The following is a 19,183-nucleotide window of genomic DNA, read 5'->3' as shown; positions in this document are numbered from 1 at the left end:
AGCACAAAAATAAAGTTTGGGGATTATGTAGTGACAAAAACTATGTTCTATTTGTGTGTGTGTGTTTGTGAGAGAGTTAAAAAGTAATTTAATTTAAACAGAGGAACACAGATTTAATCAAGTGTGTCCAAAGTTTTGATTGGTAGTGTATCTTTAATTATAAAAGAGCATTTTTTTTCTTTATGATGAAAATTTCAACACAATCTTAAGACATAAACTAGCCTGTCTGCATAGCCGTCTAATCACCTGTCCCATAAACCCTTCAAGGCACAATTACTTCAGTCTTTCTGCTTCGCATTGTAAGAATAATAATGACAACATATCAAGAACTCTTTACTCAAGCTGTGAAAAACAATGTTGTAACTGATTTCCTCTTTATTGGCAAAAAATATTACACAAACAATTCACAACGTTCTCAAAGTGCTTAAGAGAACTTTTATGCCTGTCATAAAAAATACACTAGAGGTATGATTTAATTGATGTAATAACATGCAAACAAATGTATGCATCCTTTCATGCTACAGAATTACTTCACCATAATTCACCCTAAAATCAAAAGAAAAATATACAACATTATATTTCCAGCATAACAATCGGAAGTGCTCGGATGTATTACTTATTAGTTTGTTTGTAATTCTCTACAATCTAAATACTGTAATACAATAATAAGAATATCTATTCATAATACTACAATAAAAACAAAAAATCTGGAGGACATGTGTTTTTATATTCTTTCAAACTTAATTTTCTTTATATAAAATATTCATTATTTCTTTTAATTCATTCATACAAAAATATTACCATCTATTTTATCTTTTTCTTTTGAATTTGGGGTGATTCAAACATGTTCTTGACAGGTTTCATGAGCTCTAGAATGCATCTGCAGAGTTAAGGTGTGAGTTTAAGCTCAGGTAAGCTGTGTTGTGGGGGATTTTCTGAATGAGTGATCGAGCTGAGGACTTGCTTATGGGTCCGCAATGTCCATGAACTCTTTTGATGGAGGGGCAGATCCACGGTACCAGGCACAGCTGCTGTCATTCCTCTTAATGCAGTTATAGTGCTGAGCCTGGGTCCCCTGAACTGTTCCCTCCAGCACCCAGTCAGTCCAAAGACACTCTTTGGGGTCATTAATGGAACAAGGAATCATGGGACACTGGACGACCTGCACAAAGACAAGAGGAGAAGAACCGTGAGAACGTGAAGATTGAAGATGGATGGATGGATGGATAGATAGATAGATAGATAGCAATACCCTGCAATCACAGCCCATCTGGTAACGCTGACCCAAACTCTTCCTCTGTGTCATACTCAGAGACTCCCAAGATTCAACGTAGTCGCAAAGATTTATCCGCAGTGTGCCATTTGAATCCATATTACCTGTGCAGATTAATGAAACAGTGTTGGTATAAAGCTATCGCTTCTACAGTTTACAGAAGCTAATGCTGTTTCTTGAACACTATTTTTTCACAACATAGTAATATAGTAGTCCCTCTTACCAGTAATCAGGTATTCCTTTTTGCCATTGCTCTCGAGATTGACCCCACACAAAGATGAGGAGGGTCCCGTGAAGATGGTATCAATGTCTCCATCAGGGCCCTTAAACATCTAGTGAAAGAAGATGACACGAAGCAGTTAAAAGACAGAGTCTTGGCTTTCTCTTTTGGTTTATCATTGTAAACATGCTGCATTCATGTGTCGGATTACTGTTATTGAAATATTATGGTTTGTAAAGACAATTAAAGTATTTGTGCCACTATTATTAAAATAAATTATAATAATTGGTATGCCTTCTTTGTTTGCAAATATTTAGCAAAGAAAATAATTGAAATATAAAGATAGGACATATGAATAATTTATGTAGCTGTTAAGTCTTTTAAAGTCATTAGCAACAAAGTCAATCATAGACTTATTAGAAAAATGTGCCTTTGGCAAAATGATACTAGGTTGCTTATTGCGCATTTTGTGACACTTTCAAAGTGACATGTCTAGCGAGTAGTGCTAACAACAGCCTATTTAATTTTATCCAAAATGGATTAGCTTGAATCTGGCAGTTTCATTACAATGGTTGTTGTATGTGTTGCAGAAGTTCGGAAATGAAATGTCCGGTGAGTGGCGCTAATCACGTTTGCATACTGTATATCATACCACCTAAACTGAACCTAACTGTTGTTAACAAAAACAAACACTTTTGCTGAAGCAACCATGCTATTTTAACTTGCTTGTTTCTACAAGTTCTTAAGGTTTTTATTTTAATTTTAAATGAGGTCCATTCCTAAGTGCTTTCCTAAGTGCAATGCTGTACCAGGTGAGCTTTCAAGCAAGTTTACTATGCCAGAAAAGCCACAGATGAGAAGATGGTGTTGCAAATGTCAAAATATATTAGTTTACAAATTTATTTTTGAAGCTATTACATAGTATTGTGCAAGGAATTGTGCAAAAATAAATCTTTATTAAACAATATAGTCCCTAAAATTTATTTGAAAATGAATAAAAGTTGTTAGAGTTTTACTGCTACTAGGGTTCATTTGAACCCGAAACTGCATTCACTTATAAGTATGTTTTTGGAGTTTTGGTGGAATGTTTTTCTAATGAGGCTACAGTATGTTGCAACTTGGTGAATCGCAGTTACTATACACAAGTCATAATTAAAGTAATTCAGTGTTTAGCTTCCTGAAAATAAAATCAGTGTAGGTTTTAAACAATGAAACAAATATACTCCACTAACCTTTATCTGTTTGATGTCATATTGGATCATTTTGATTGGATAGCCATAGGCATCATTGCCGGTGACCACCTCCTTTCGTCCGACTACTTTGGCTCTGATCACTACAAAAACAAAGAGAGAAAACCCCATTCAAATATAAACCATTTAACTTGAAATGTTTCTTGTACATTCTAACCCACTGTTGACCTAAATGGGTGAACCTTAAATTAAAGAGTAAGATGGTTTAATACAGGTGCTGAGTGTTAGAGACACATGAGTATTTGATTAGCGGAGGGCAGTGCGAGGAATGTGCTCCCAGCCTGATATTCAGGAAGCCAGTCAGCAGTCTGACTCTAGCAGGCAGTTTGCCCCCCGCTCGCCCTGCCGCTTTAATCTCCACCCTCACCCTGCCTGTTCCCCTTAGAGCTGCTGACATACAAATACCAAATGCTCAGCCCAAATCCATCTCTCCATCAATAAGCAAACTCAGGATCACATGCTTTTAACAAAAGAGACATTGAAAGACTAGACTTTTCCATGAGCGCTGCTTACTTCGGATTGCTAAGACGGTTGCTAGAGCATTGCTGGATGGTTCCCATGGAGTTCTGTGCTGGAGTAAGGAATTGCTTTGCATTAGAAAGGTCGCTGGCATGTATTTTTTATCTCACTGCTGACATTTGTAGGTCCAATTCAACCATACAAATAAGATTACATGACTTTAGTTAAACATCACATTTGTGTGTGTGTGTGTGTGTTTAAATAACAGTGTTATTTTTTATTTACTTTTTATTTTTTGTTAGCAGGCCCAATCCAGGTAAGAAAAAGTAATGCAAAACTAATGTAACACCATAAAAAAGTCACTAATGCTATTAGTTTATTTTTAGGAGTAATGCAATATTTTTAAAAGTAACTTTCCCCAAAATTTGTGTTTTGAGTAAGATTTTAATTATAACTTTTACTATTATTCACCTGGATGCATTCAATTGATCACAGTAAAGACATGTTAAAAAAAAAATCTATTTCAAACTAATTCTGTTATTTTGAACTTTTTGTTAATCAAAGAATCCTGGAAAAACAAGAATGGTGGCACTTTAGAATAGGGAACACATATTAACTATTAAAGAGTTTTCCCCTGAAACAAACGCCTAATTGGCTGCTTATTAATAGTTAATAAGATAGTAGTTAACTTTAGCTGTGGGGTAGGATTTAGAGATTGATTTTCTTTATAAGTACTAGCAAACAGACAACGTGCTAGTAATATGCATGCTAATAAGCAACTAGTTAATTGTCCTCTAAAATGAAGTGTTATTAAAATAATTATCATGGGCTACCCAAAAATATGAAACGGCACAACTGTTTCCAACACTGATAGTAATAAGAAACGTTTATATGATGCTGAACGAGTAATGAGGCTGAAAATTCCTCATATAGGGATAAGTTAAAATATATTCAAATAGAAAACCGATAGTTTCAATGGTAACTTACCAATATTTGTTTCTAAAGTATTAGTTTCTACAGTATTTTTGAGCAAATAAATGCAGACTTATTAAGCATGAGAGGATTCTTTTGAAAACAGTCAAATATCTTGCTGACCCCTAACTTTTAAATGCTACAGTAGTGTATAGGAATAAGAAAGGTAAAATATCCCTATAAAACACTTTCCAGTTATATATTGGCATTTCAGAGAGCCCATAACCTACATACCGTGTGCATATTTAGGCCCAAACACAGAGTGTCTTTTCTATTGGCCACACACTCAGAATGCCACATACTGTACACCCACAGGATCCCAGTCTCAAGTGAGGCATGCCTCCCTCATCAGTAACTACACACACATACAGGGTTTATGCTGGTTTAATCACAGCCTCCCTTTTCCACACATTCGTTCCACACCGAAGATACACACACAGTGTGGGTGCTGTTTTCAGCTCCAGGTATGTGAGGTGAAACGAGAGCCCTCCACATTATTCATTTACACAGGTCACGTGGGACACCGTACACATGTTAAGGGGGAACCTACAAGTCACCTCTAATCATCTATTGCAGGAAAAGTTAAAACGGCCCATTTAACAACTCGCAACTTTTTTTCTGAGAGTCATTGTGTGTGGTGTCATTATATGCCCGACACTGTTATTAAACTGAACTGAATCAACACTGAGCTGAATAATGACACCATTGCCTTGTAGAGCTGCTTTACTGCTGGACTGAACATGTTTCATAATGGATGAACTCTAATAACATTGAAACTGTTATTGAAACTAAATTGAATCCAGATTGAATTAAATTAAGCTGTTCCATAGAAGAACCTTTTTTTTGTCTAAATGATTCCATAAAGAACCTTTAACATCTGAAGAACCTTTCTGTTTCACCAAAGTGGCGAAAGGAGGTTCTTCAGATCCTAAAAAGGTAAGAAAGAGCTGGTTCTTTAAATAACCTTTGACTGAATGGTACTTTGTGGGACCAAAAATGGTTCTTCTATGGCATCACTGTGACAAATCTTTTAAGCACCTTTATTTTTAAGAGTGTAGGCTGAATTTAAAAACCATTGGGCCGAGGTCATGTAGGAGTTTCAAACAGTCAGCATCATGGTGCTGCATACATGAATGGGATTACCAATTCCTGTGGTGGGCACCAGATGTTGTTTTTTAGCAAATCACTAAATGCATAGGTGGGTGTGCGGTCTCGGGGTACACCATGACCGTGACTGCCTCCAGTAGCCCAAGTCTCACCATTGCAAGTCATGTAATGACCATCGAAGGTGCACCACGATATGTTGCTAGCATGTGGCAATACTTTCCCAATTTCTGAAGCTGTAATCAGTCGGTTGAAAGAGGTCTCTTGACTACAACTACAAACAATGGAAAACGCACAGGTCATGTAATGGCAGGGTACTGAAGGGACACTGAAGGTCAGAGCATCAGAGGCAGCTTAAACACAGGGACGCAATAAAGCTAAAATCAGGTCTAAGATTCCCTCCCATCGCTTCAACATTATTATGTTTCCAAGTATGAAAAGTGATACACATTTGCACAGCTATCAGTGGATAAGACTGCTTAATACCATTGACATTTTAGAGCGAAGAATATAAAGAGAATAATGCATTCTTGCATTAATTTTGTGGTTATTTAATGTCACACCTTGGTGTACTGTTACACAGAATTGAACAGGTGTGTTAAATTTTTTTCTAACGACTTACGGATGTGACTCATCAAATCAGAGCTTACCGTCAGAACCACCTTTTTTTTAATCATGTTAGTTCATTGTATCGTTTTGGGTCTTTTGTTTAGAACTCGCTTATTATATAATGTAGCACTCATCAGTTATGTGTTATGAAAAGTCTTATCCTTTAGTTTTTGCCTAAGAAGCTCCAAAAAATAAGAGCGAGAGAAAGCGAGAAAATAATCTAATTAGATATAAAAAAGCACCTTTCAGTGTTTTTTTTTTTTTTGTTTTGTTTTGTTTTTTTGTCTATCTAGTAATATCAACACATTTACTATACTGTGAGTTCATGCCATTGATTAACAACATGTGCATATTATAGGGTTAGTTTTGGGTAGTTATGGATAATGTACTGTGTTCTGCCATAGTAAGCAGCCTATAGCCTATGTATCGAGTCCCAAGGACTCAGTCGAGAAAAATCAAAGCTAAAATGCTACACTGTTTTCAAGATGTTGTGTTCTTTTGAGAGCCCTGTTATATTCATAACAGCACAGCTCATATACATTTTTACCATTCTGAACCTAGAGGTCTCTACATCCGAGGTTCTGTCCACTCCTATGAATGAAATCTTACATAAATGCAAAAAATGCTGGTTCCCTTTGGCATTTGAAACGCAATAGTATTGATTCAGTCCAAATGAAACGAACATAAAAGTTTATAGTATTTTTTTAGAATAAAAGAATCTGTATAACATAGTTAGACATGCAGAACTACGCACATGAGATTGAATTGATATACTATAGACATGGATATGAAACGGTTAAAAGCATGGAATCTTACCGACATCCGCATTGCAATACGCCTGCTGAGGATGTTCTGGAGAGCAGCTGCAGGCTTCGGCGAACTCAGCGGCTCCGCAGAGCACCAACAGCAGCAGAGCAACACAGCGCGAGCGGCTCATCTTCAGCGGAGCGAGGAACAGACTAGAAGCAGACGCGTACTGGATTTCCCAAATGAAGACCGGCTGCCTTTGAAACGCGGACTTCACAAAAGGGTGAGACGAAAACCTGTCAGGAGAGAAAGTGCTAACCTGATGAGAAGGCTGTAGTGTCAGGACAGCGTGCGCTCTGCTTTTTATTCGCATCTGAGCTCCGCCCATATGACTTTTTGTCCCGACTTAGTCATCATGCCCTCGTTGATTAGGTCGTTTACTCATTTTCTCATCGTCTTTACGTTAGCAGAGTAAAAACAAGGGTGCTATTGTGAATTAATGACAGTATTGCAGCAAAGAAATTGGGTAATGGTGAGCCTCTGACGTCTGGTGCCCCATTGACCTTACAATGACCACTGACTTCCCTGGATTAAACCAGTTACTAAAGACTAGCATTATTACTTATCAAATTCTAAATAATACAAAATATTAAATATCAAATACATAAGAAGCTGAGCCACACCTTGTTTCTAAACTTGAACAAAATTAGTGATATATGACTACAAATGAAGGGGTCATCCATTTTATTCACTCCATGATGAAAAGAGGCCCACGTTTGAGTACAAAGAGTTTTCTTTACAGAAGATGACAGACAATCTGGAAAAATTATCACACGTGTTTTTCTTTGTATAATACTTTTAGCAGCTTTATTCTGGATGACACACGATTGTTAGAATGGTAGAAGTGGGGTAATTCGGGCCAAAAGTCATGGGGTAAACTGAGCCAGTGCCTTGCCCCTTCTTATGAATAAAGAGTATTATTTTACTTTTATCCTACATTATATTTCATGGAATTTAGACCAAACATTTAATGTTTTTTTTTTTTTTTTTTTTTTTTTTTTTTTTTTTTTTTTTTTACTGGATTTTGCTATGATTTTTAAACAGGCCTTTTTATGAAATTGTATTTGCCTGCAACATTTATAAAGTGGGATGATGAGTCTTAGCCCAGTTATGTGATTTTAAAAAATGCCTTCAAAGTTGTAAACTGTATCTTTAAATCCATACATCCATTCTATTATCTAAGATGGGGCAAAGTTGACTATTTTATAAATAAATATTTTTATATAATGTTATAGAATTGCACATGGAACGCTCTAATTAATGCAACAATTTAATAAATGCAATTGCCAGTTGAATAAGACATGCAAATGAAACTTGTCGCTAGTCTATAAATCTACGCGTTTTATTGTGTGTGTGCGTGTGTGTGATCATTTATTTATCGTTCTTACATTTTATGCTTTATTCACAAAACGGGATTTATTCCCCTTTCGTTTGACACACGCGTGCATGATTGACGTAGGCGCGTGAGGTCACACAAGTTCAGATCGTGGCGCAAAAGAATTTCGGATTGTGTGTCCACCCATCAGACGTTCCCAGACTTCCCGTGTTAGGGTCAACCTGTGTTACAGTTGCTAGCTGTCGAATATATTGTGACATGTCTTTGACTTGTGACGTGGGTAGGATTGTGCTCCGTTTTTTGTCAGGTCTCGCAGATTATTTTTCTATTAATTGAATATCTTTAAGATGTGATTTGGTGCCACTTAAATTAACGGAACGATATTTCCCATATCTCTGTGTTTGAAATGTTAAGTTTGAATGTTGGGGAAGGAAAATGTCCTTCACACTGTGTAAGGATAATTTGTATAAGTTTAATTTATTCAGTGAGAGAAATAACGCACTCATTTGGACATGGAACAAAAGAATAATTTTGAGAATAAAGGACTGCATTATGTCATTGTTAGTTATATGTAAAGATAAATAAAGAACTAAAAACAGCTGGAACATAATAAAGAAAGTCCAAAGATCCAGGGAAACATTCTGCATCTTCCTTTCACCCAATCCTCCACCCACACCTTCCTTTCTCTCTTTCTCTCCTGATGACTTTCTTAAATGGAGCGTGCCTTAGCAATCAAAACGAATATAAATTAGGTGATTTCAGACATATTACGAAATCAGACAATACTACATGTTTAACCACCTAAAGCTATGTCTGGCCCTCCCTTCATTTAGAGAGGGAGACCCTCTTAGTCCTAAAATGAGCTCTAGGTCATTGTTAGCAAAAGCTGGAATAAAGGGGATTCTTCAAATAGTAATTATGTGTCAATTTCCCATAATCTACGTATTAAAACAAAATGTGGGAGAAAAAAAATCTCTTGCCCTCATAATGTGTTATTGTGGTTCACCCGTCATTTATTAGTTTGGGAAGTCATTGTTTTAAACACTTCAATGACTTGTATATAATAACAAAAGTTTGAAAAGGGTTCCAGGGAACATAATGTTTTTATGATTTTGGTGACTGCTCATTTACACTCTAGTGTGACAAAATGGTCATTGCTCATTGTCTAAGTAGATATTTTGGCTGGAATACAAGATTCACACCCATACACTTTATGTAAATTACATTTTTAATTATTATTTTTTGTTTTTTTGTATATAAAAAATAGAAAATTTGCCTTCACATTGCTATGATGTCATTGTCTATTTCCAGCATGTTATTATGCAGTAGCCAGGAAATTACTAGGTGGCTGCCCACCAACTCGCTATTACATTTTGTTTCTTGATATAAGTGTGGCATAAATGTAAGTATATTATATTTTTTTTAACCTGTGCTATCATCTTAAATTATCCATAAGATTTGAGACAAACTGAAAAAAAGTGAATTGCATCATTTAAAGTGCAAAAATTTTGTTCTTTGCTAATTTCTCTACTTTTTACTATTTTTTTAAGTACAATATAATGCATATTTTAAAATAGGCTAACAATAAATATTTGTTATGCTGTGTCTACGGTGAAGAGTGAGGAACAAGGAGGAAAGCAGGAGAATCTTGGAGAATGCACATAGGACATGAGATCATCATTGAAGACAGCATACCAGACACTAGGCAACAGAGGGTCAAAGAGAGAAGGAAACTAATGGGACACACCTGTGATCAATAGAACTGAATGGGGATCACCTGGAACAAATGATCATAATAAGGACAGGAACGGGAAGAACCAAATAAGGAGGAACATGGGATAAAACCAGGACATGGAGCACATGAGGAACAAATCACAAGACACAGGAACACAGGCCTGACATTACTCCCCCCTCCTGGAAGGCACATCCATGCGCCCCACAACATCCAATTTGGAGTGGTGGGTGCTCTGGAGGCACCTCAGGACAGACACGGGACAGCAGAGTGTTACCCATTCCGGGACTCATGACAGACAAGCCAGTTCAGGGTGTCATGGCGGAGCAGGCAGACTGGGAAGCCATAGAGGAGCAGGGAACTCAGGGGGCCATTGTGGAGCTGACAGTTCAGGAATCCTCGGGGCACTCTGCCTGGCTTCAACAGATAGACCCCTACTACCACACCTCCCCAAAAAGATCCTTGTGGAGAATGTTGGTTTCAGAGGCCCACCAATGGCTTAAATAGAGAACTGTGGCCTTCCCTGGGCTTGACTTGGGGACTGGAGACCTCCTTGGGGTGGAAGTGGGAACTGGAACCATCCTTTGGCTGGACATGGGAACCGGAGACCTTTCTGGTCCACACTTGGGGAAAGGAGCCCTCTATGGGCTAAACTCAAGAATTGAACCCTCTCTGGGCTTAACTAAGGGACTGGAACCCTCTCTGGGCTAAACTCATAGACTGCAACCCTCTCTAGGCAAAATTTGGATGCTGGACCCTTCTCAGGGCTAAACTCTGTGCTCGGAGCCATTTTTAGAGTGAGCTCTGGGGCCAGAGCTAACACTGGCGCAAGCTCTGGGGCTGGAGCTGACATTGGAGTGAGCTCTGGGGCTGGAGCTGACAGTGTTTCAGGACGTGAAGAGAGAGGACTCAAACGCAGAGGATAAGTGAAACAGTTTATTTGGTATAACCGAGAATCCAAAAATAATCCAATGTGTGATGACACACACACGAACAATAAAACCAAGTGTAACAACTCCAGAGTCGTCCGTCCAGTCAAGTCACTTTTATTTATATAGCGCTTTAAACAAAATATATTGCGTCAAAGCAATGAACAACATTCATTAGCCAAACAATGTGTCAATAATGCAAAATTACAATTAAAGGCAGTTCACCATTGAATTCAGTGATGTCATCTCTGTTCAGTTTAAATAGTGTCTGTGCATTTATTTGCATTATTAAGCAAGCCAGAGGCGACAGCGGCAAGGAACCGAAACTCCATCGGTGACAGAATGGAGAAAAAAAAAACCTCGGGAGAAACCAGGCTCAGTTGGGGGGCCAGTTCTCCTCTGACCAGACGAAACCAGTAGTTCAATTCCAGGCTGCAGCAAAGTCAGATTGTGCAGAAGAATCATCTGTTCCTATGGTCTTGTCCTGATGGTCATCTGAGACAAGGTCTTTACAGGGGATCTGTATCTGGGGCTCTAGTTGTCCTGGTCTCTGCTGACTTTCAGGGCTGTAGAGGTCCTCTTTAGGTGCCGATCCACCATCTGATCTGGATACATACTGGATCCAGGTGACAGCAGTGACCCTCTGATTAGGGTTGTGCAAAAAATCGAATGCGATTTTCATGTACATCTCATCAGACGCTCCTGTAATCAGAAGTATATCTCCAGCACGTGTGTTCAGATCAGGGTTGCCAGATTTTCATAACAAATCCTGCCCAGTTGCTTCTCAAAATTAGCCCAATCCCGCTTCCAGAAGGTTCCCCGATAAAACATTGCTTCCCGGGGTTAAAATATAAGTTTTTTAGCAGGGTTGCCTTGGTAAAATTCGCATTTTAGGGGCTAAATATCACATTATTTGTATTGGGGTTGCTGTGACCCACGGACATGAAAAACAACCACCACAGACTTGGCAACACTGGTTGGCATTTACTACACAGAGCCGTAATTCACTGACAATCTACACAAAATCGATGTTAAAATCGCAGGCGATTCTTTGTCTATTTTGAAAGCGATTTTGTGTTAGTTGTCGGTAGACTACGGCTCTGTGTAGTAACTGCCGCTCCACCTGAACCAGTGTTGCCAAGTCTGCGGTTGTTTTTCATGTCCGCGGTTTGAAGCAATCCCAATATCAATAACGTGATATTTAGCCCCTAAAATGCTAATTTTAACATGGAAACCCTTCCCAAAAATGTATATTTTAACCCCGGGAAGCAATTTTTATCGGGGAACCTCCCGGAAATGCGATTGGGCTAGTTTTGGACTACTTTTAAGAAGCAACTGGGCAGGATTTGTTGTGAAAACCTGGCAACCTTGATCTGAACACAGATATATTTTTGAGATGGAAAAATGCAGTTTTACAAAAGCTAGAAACATGGCTTTCTAAGGAAAGATTGCGATAAAATAGCACACCTAGGTTCCTAACTGATGACGAAGAATTGACAGAGCAGCCATCAAGTCTTAGACAGTGTTCTAGGTTATTAAATGCAGAATTTTTAGGTCCTATAATTAACACCTCGGTTTTTTCTAAATTTAGCAGTAAGAAATTACTCATCATCCAGTTTTTTTATATCGACTATGCATTCCATTACTTTTTTAAATTGCTGTGTTTCACCGGGCCCCGGAGAAATACAGAGCTGAGTATCATCAGATTAACAGTGAAAGCTAACACCATGTTTCCTGATATCTCCCAAGGGTAACATATAAAGCGTGAAGAGTAGCGGCCCTAGTACTGAGCCTTGAGGTACTCCATACTGCACTTGTGATCGATATGATACATCTTCATTCACTGCTACGAACTGATGGCGGTCATATAAGTAAGATTTACCCATGCTAATGCACTTCCATTAATGCGAACAAAGTGTTTAAGTCTATGCGAAAGAATGTTGTGGTCAATTGTGTCAAACCCAGCACTAAGATCCAATAAAACTAATAGAGAGATACAACCACAATCAGATCATAAGAGCAGGTCATTTGTAACTCTAAGGAGAGCAGTCTCAGTACTATGATACGGTCTAAATCCTGACTGGAAATCCTCACATATACCATTTTTTTCTAAGAAGGAATATAATTGTGAGGATACCACCTTTTCTAGTATCTTGGACAGAAAAGGGAGATTTGAGATTGGTCTATAATTAACTAGTTCTTTGGGGTCAAGTTGTGGTTTTTTGTTGATAGGCTTAATAACAGCCAGTTTGAAGTTTTTGGGGACATATCCTAATGACAATGAGGAATTAATAATAGTCAGAAGAGGATTTATGTCTTCTGGAAGCACCTCTTTTAGGAGCTTATATGGTATAGGGTGTAACATACATGTTGTTGGTTTAGATGATTTAACAAGTTTTATATAATTCTTCCTCCACTATAGTAGAGAATGACTGGAACTGTTCCTCAGGGGGTCTATAGTGCACTGTCTGATGCGATACAGTAGCTGATGGCTGAATGGTTAAAATTTTATCTCTAATAGTATCGATTTTAGAAGTAAAGTAGTTCAAAAAGTCATTACTGCTGTGATGTTGGGAAATGTCAACACTTGTTGAGGCTTTATTTTTAATTAATTTAGCCACTGTGTTGAATAAATACCTGGGATTATGTTTGTTTTCTTCTAAAAAAGAAGAAAAGTAATCGGATCTAGCAGTTTTTAATGATTTTCTGTAGAATAGGTTACTTTCCCACCAAGCAATACGAAATAGCTCTAGTTTTGTTTTCCTCCAATTAAGCTCCATTTTTCGAGCTGCTCTCTATAGGGTGCGAGTATGATCATTATACTGGTTTCCTTAACCTTCCTTAAGCATAAAGGAGCAACTTTATTTAAAATGCTAGAAAAGAGATAGTCCATAGTTTCTGTTACATCATCAAGTTGTTCTGAGGTTTTGGATATGCTAAGGAATTTGGATACATCAGGAAGATAACTTAAAAGGCAGTATTTTGTGGTAGAAGTGATGATTCTTCCATACTTGTAACAAGAAGTAGAATTTACAAGAATTTACAGAATTTACCATACAGTCACCTGCGGACACATGCTGTGGAGACCACCACTGGTGCAATGCCCAACGGGATGTGGAAAATGAGACAGAGGATCTCGGGCAAGTGGCCAACGAAAGACTCCTTGTCTAGACATCCTGATCAACACAGTGGAAAACAGGTAAGGAAACAGACATGCAGTACAGTCACAAAGTCAACACGAAATCTACTGACAACAAGAGACAGACACAGCATGGTATATACGGGAAAATGGGAACAAGCAACAGGTGAGGGCAATCAGCTTGTGATCTGCACACATCATCGCCAATGTATCAGTGCTGATTGCCCAGGTCACGAGATGCAGACGATGACAGAACACAGACAACAGGGAAGCCGATGAAGCACTCTGAACCATGACAGTATCCCCCCCCCCTCTCCTGGCATCCCCGGGGGACTCACAATGATACGGATGGAATTGGTAAATGAGAGTGCAATCCAGAATGTCACGAGCCGGAATCCAGCTTCTTTCCTATGGACCACAGCCCTCCCGGTCTACCAGGGATCGATAACCTCTACTCCTCCATCTCACTTCAAGGAGCCGCCATACCGTGTAAGCCAGAGACCCCTCGATGAGTCTAGGAGGCAGAGGGACAGAGGTCTTGGAGACATGAAACACAGGGTGGATATTCTTAAACTGGGGAGTTAAATTGAGTCGAACCGACACCAGACTGAGCACCTTAGAGATGGCAAAAGGTCCAATAAATTTGGGTCCCAGTTTACGTGAGGGGATTCTGAGAGGAATGTCCTTGGAGGACAATCAGACCTTCTGACCGCACACCTAAAGTGGTGGCTTAGCACGGTGACAATCCGCTGACGCCTTGTTCCTGTCACCAGTCCGAGTGAGGGCTTCTCTGGCGACCCTCTACATAAAGGCATCTCCGAATAAACAAACGCGCGGATAGAACAACGGCGTCAGATTCTTGGAAGGGGAATAAGGGTGGCTTGTTGCCTAAACAGCACTGGAAGGGAGACAAACCCGTAGATGAGACCAGGAGGGAGTTATGAGCATACTTCACCATAGTTAATCTGGAACTCCAAGATGATGGTTCTGTGGACGCCACACAACGTAAGACTCTCTCCAGATCCTGGTTAACACGTTCATCCTGACCGTTTGTCTGCGGGTGATACCCGGAGGAAAGACTCGCAGTCTCCCCCAGCTGTCGATAGAACTCTGCCCAAAACTTAGACACAAATTGGGGACCCCTGTCAGAAACCATGTTCTCCGGGAGGCCATGAATATACGGAAAACGTGATCCAGGACAATAGTCGCTGTCTCCCTCGCTGAGGGCAATTTGGGGAGGGAAATAAAATGTGCGGCCTTCGAGAACCTGTCCACCACAGTAAGAACTTAGGTGTTGCCACTAGACGGAGAAAGTCCATAGCTATGTGTGACCAGGGTCTCGAATGGACAGGCAGTGACTGGAGTAACCCTGCTGGGGGTCGATTGGAGCCCTTCCTCGCAGCACAAACAAGACATGCCGACATGAACTGACAAGCATCCCGTGCCATGGAAGGCCACCAGAAGTGTTGCTTGATTAAACTACAGGTACGAGTCTCTCCTGGGTGGCAAGCTAGTATGGACGAGTGACCCCACTGTAGGATGTTAGTTCGGACCGATTCTGGCATGGACAACAGGCTCTCCGGGCAACCCTCGGGAACTTTTACGTTGCGCGTAGCTGAGCAGACTCCACCCCCCAGGTGACCATTGCTACTACCCGATCGGGGGGCAGAATGGTCACCGGAAGGATGGATCTTGGTTCAGCCTCAAAGATCAGCGAAAGTGCATCAGGCTTACCATTCTTGGACCCCGGATGGTAGGAGATGTTAAAATTGAACCAACTGAAGAATAGTGCACAGTGAGCCTGTCGGGAATTCATAAAATAATAAATCCCAGGAACGGAACCGACCGTGCGTGAAAATCGCACTTCTCCACCTTGTCGAATAAACGATTCTCAAGCAGCCGCTGGAGTACTCGCCTGACGTGTTGGACATGGTCGCGCTCATTCTGGGAGTAGATCAGGATGTCATCGACATAAACAAATACAAACCGGTCGACCATGTCTCTAAGCACATCATTGACGAGTGTCTTCCATTCGTCCCCCTCCCTAATCTGGACTAGGTGATAAGCATTGCGAAGGTCCAACTTCGTAAAGATGGTCGCCCCCTGCAAGAGCTCGAAGGCCAATGACATCAACGTCAAAGGATAACGATTCTTGACTGTGATGTCATTCAAGCCCTGATAATCTATACAGGGACAAAGCGATCCATCCTTCTTCCCCACGAAGAAGAACCCCGCCCCAGCCGGAGAGGAAGAGGGCCGGATGAAGCCACCTGACTGAGAATCATTCATGTACTTCTCCATGGCCTCCCTCTCAGGCCAGGAAAGAGAGTAAAAGAGTCCCCTAGGTGGAGAAGTGCCAGGCAACAGATCTATCGCACAGTCGTACGGGTGGTGCGGAGGAAGAGATGAAGCTCGGGACTTACTGAAAACCTCTCTCAAGTCATGGTAAGCCTCCGGTACATTCACCAGGCTCACTGGATCCTCCTGTAACACAGAACGAGACAAAACAGAAGAAAATGCAAGGCCCAAACATTGAGATAAACAAAAAGAGCTCCATGCCAAAACAGAATTAAGAGTCCAGTCAATGTGTGGGTTATGCTTGACCAACCATGTGTTTCCTAACACTAATGGAGCGGAGGGAGAATGAATGAGGAGCTCCTGAGAAGTAGCATCACCCGCCGCTCCAGCGACCAGATCGGAGAAGAGCTCCTGAGAGACCACGCCCCTCTGTTCCCGGGACCAGAGAGCTCTCCAGATGTCAACGCGGATGGCGAGGTCGACTAAGGCGTCGAGGCTGGGTGGCATTTCGAGAGAATATATCTCGTCCTTGATGTATTCAGCCAACCTGGGAAGAAAGTGATCCCACTGCGCTTTAGCATTCCAACCGCATGACGCGGCGAGAGTGGGGAACTCAATGGAGTAATCCGACACCGACTAACCTCCCTGTTGCAGCAAAGATAACGCTCTGCCTCTGTCCCAATTGCGGAGCGATCTAACACATTGCGGAGCTCCTCGGAAAACTCCTTAAATGTGCTTCAACACTGATGTTCATTGTCCCACATGGCCGTTCACCATTCTCTCGCTTCTCCGACTAAAAGCGTGATGGTGAATGCCACCTTAGATCACTCCGTGGGAAAACAGGAGGGCTGGAGTAAAAAAGTCAGTGAACATTGTGACAGAAATGAACGGCATGAGTTGGTCTCACCGGAGTAAGGAGCAGGTAAATTGAGATGAGGTTCTGCATGATGGTAAACCACGGCCACTAGTTCGGATGAAGGTTGTACAACAGGTGTCGCGGGAGGAATAATCTGAAACTGATCAAGCCGTTCTGTGAGCTGGGTCAGTGCAACACAGTGGAAAACAGGTAAGGAAACAGACATACAGTACAGTCACAAAGTCAACACGAAATCTACTGACAACAAGAGACAGACACAGATGGGAATATACGGGAAAATGGGAACAAGCAACAGGTGAGGGCAATCAGCTTGTGATCTGCACACATCTTCGCCAATGTATCAGCGCTGATTGCCCAGGTCACAAGCTGCAGACAATGACAGGACACAGACAACAGGGAAGCCGATGAAGCACCCTGAACCGTGACACACTGGAGCTTACTCAGGAGCTGAAATCTCTGGAGCTGACTCAGGGGCTAGTATGAGGGCTGAGAACTGTCTTTTTCTCAACATCCTTCTCGTTTGGTTATGGGTGAACAGTGCGGCCAGCGGTCTTGAGAATGCCTTGACTGAGAAAAGGGCTAGATTTGGAGCAGCTGGTGGGCTTGAGAATGCCGTGCCTGACAAGAAGAAGGAAGTTAATGGGACACACCTGGGGTCAATGTAACTAAATGGGGAACACCTGGAACAAATTATCATAATAAGGACAGGGACGGGAAGGACCAAATACGGGCATAAGAGGAAGGAGGGGAAAACCAGGACATGAAGCAGGTGGGGAACAAAACACAAGACAAAGGAACACAGGCCTGAAATTACTCCACCCTCCTGGAAGGCGCATCCATGCACCCCAAAACATCCAATGTGGAATGGTGGGTGCTCTGGAGGCCCCTCAGGAAAGACACGGGACAGCAGAGTGGTTCTGTTCCGGGACTCATGACAGACCAGGCAGTTCGGGAATCCTCGGCACTCTGCCTGGCTCTACCTCAGCACTCTGCCTTGAGGAATAAAACACAAGAATCACAAAAATTTGGAGCCCCTTACATTTAAGCAAGTGAAATTAATTGTCATATATGGTTATGAAAGTGGATAGCCGTAAATCCCTGTACAATCCCAAACAATCCCTGTTTTCATATATCATAGAAACTAACGAAAATTGTGTAAACTGAATCTCACCTATTGCAAAATTATCCAAGACTTCTCTCCAAAAAACATTTTAGAGGTTTGTACACTCTTAAAATATATAAATCTAAAAGTAAAGGTTAATGGAAAACATGTTTAAGATGACATGTTTTTGAAAACATGTTATTCACTTATTGATAAGCTGTTTGCTTAAAAAAAAAAAAACAGTTCTGTCATGACTACTTTTAGATGGATTGGCATGGTAATGTACATTAAAATGTGAATGTGTTTGGTCTTTGCAGAATATATTTGCAGAAACTTGCTTCTGCTCATTCTTCTACTGCATTTATAACACATGTATAACATGCCTGAAATTACTATGTAGCAGATCTATACAGGTGGAGCTAGGTAAGGAGGAGGGTTTCTGAAACGCGCTGCACATGCTACAGCAAGCACTAGCCAAGTATTTGAATGCTGAGCAGCAAGTTTTTTGGCTGTTGATTGAAAAGAACCAATCAGCTGTGCCATCTAGAGTTTAATGAAATAACTTTGGATTTTATTCAGTATAGTGAATAAAGTGTTGCTATCCATAAAGCTTAGCCTCTGGTTTCCTTCCATGTGTACCGCAGCTAAATGCTTTTTTTGCTTTCAGGTTTGCATTAAAGTGGCTTTTGCTGTACACAAGCAGTTGTTGCTGCTGAAAAGCAATTTGCCCTTTTCGTGGAATGTATAGTTAGCTTTATAAGTAATATTCATCTGAAATGTTTTATCTATATGTAACAGTAGAATGTGTTAAAAATAGGGTTGGGTACCGAAACCCGGTACCAATATGGCACCGGTACCTATGGAATGGTATGCACCAAAACGAATTAGAACGCAGATTTTGGTGCCTCATTTCAGTTCCTCCTAAATGCCTGAGCGATCAATTTAAATATTTGTCCTGGTTCTTCGAAATGTGCACAAGAAGCATGCACGAGCAGACTCAAACAGAAACAGAGGACACAAAGTGTGTGTCTATCGATAGATTGTTAGAATATCTGTATCTGTGCAGTTCTTTGTCA

The 19,183-nt window shown here is 40.6% G+C and overlaps 1 protein-coding gene across 1 annotated transcript; it reads right to left on the bottom strand.

Moving 5' to 3' along the window:
• Positions 1 to 357: 357 nt before the first annotated feature.
• On the bottom strand, positions 358 to 7,037 carry timp2b (TIMP metallopeptidase inhibitor 2b). The gene is made up of 5 exons (XM_052552141.1): positions 6,704 to 7,037; positions 2,726 to 2,826; positions 1,497 to 1,605; positions 1,253 to 1,377; positions 358 to 1,162 (listed from the first exon to the last, which is right to left on the bottom strand). The coding sequence occupies exons 1-5, from the start codon at positions 7,020 to 7,022 to the stop codon at positions 965 to 967; spliced, it is 852 nt and encodes a 283-aa protein (XP_052408101.1). The 5' UTR covers positions 7,023 to 7,037; the 3' UTR covers positions 358 to 964.
• Positions 7,038 to 19,183: the final 12,146 nt, after the last annotated feature.

The sequence above is a fragment of the Carassius gibelio genome, chromosome B3 (genome assembly GCF_023724105.1).
Source record: "Carassius gibelio isolate Cgi1373 ecotype wild population from Czech Republic chromosome B3, carGib1.2-hapl.c, whole genome shotgun sequence".
NCBI lineage: Eukaryota > Metazoa > Chordata > Actinopteri > Cypriniformes > Cyprinidae > Carassius > Carassius gibelio.
This window is presented reverse-complemented; position numbering and strand designations above follow the sequence as displayed.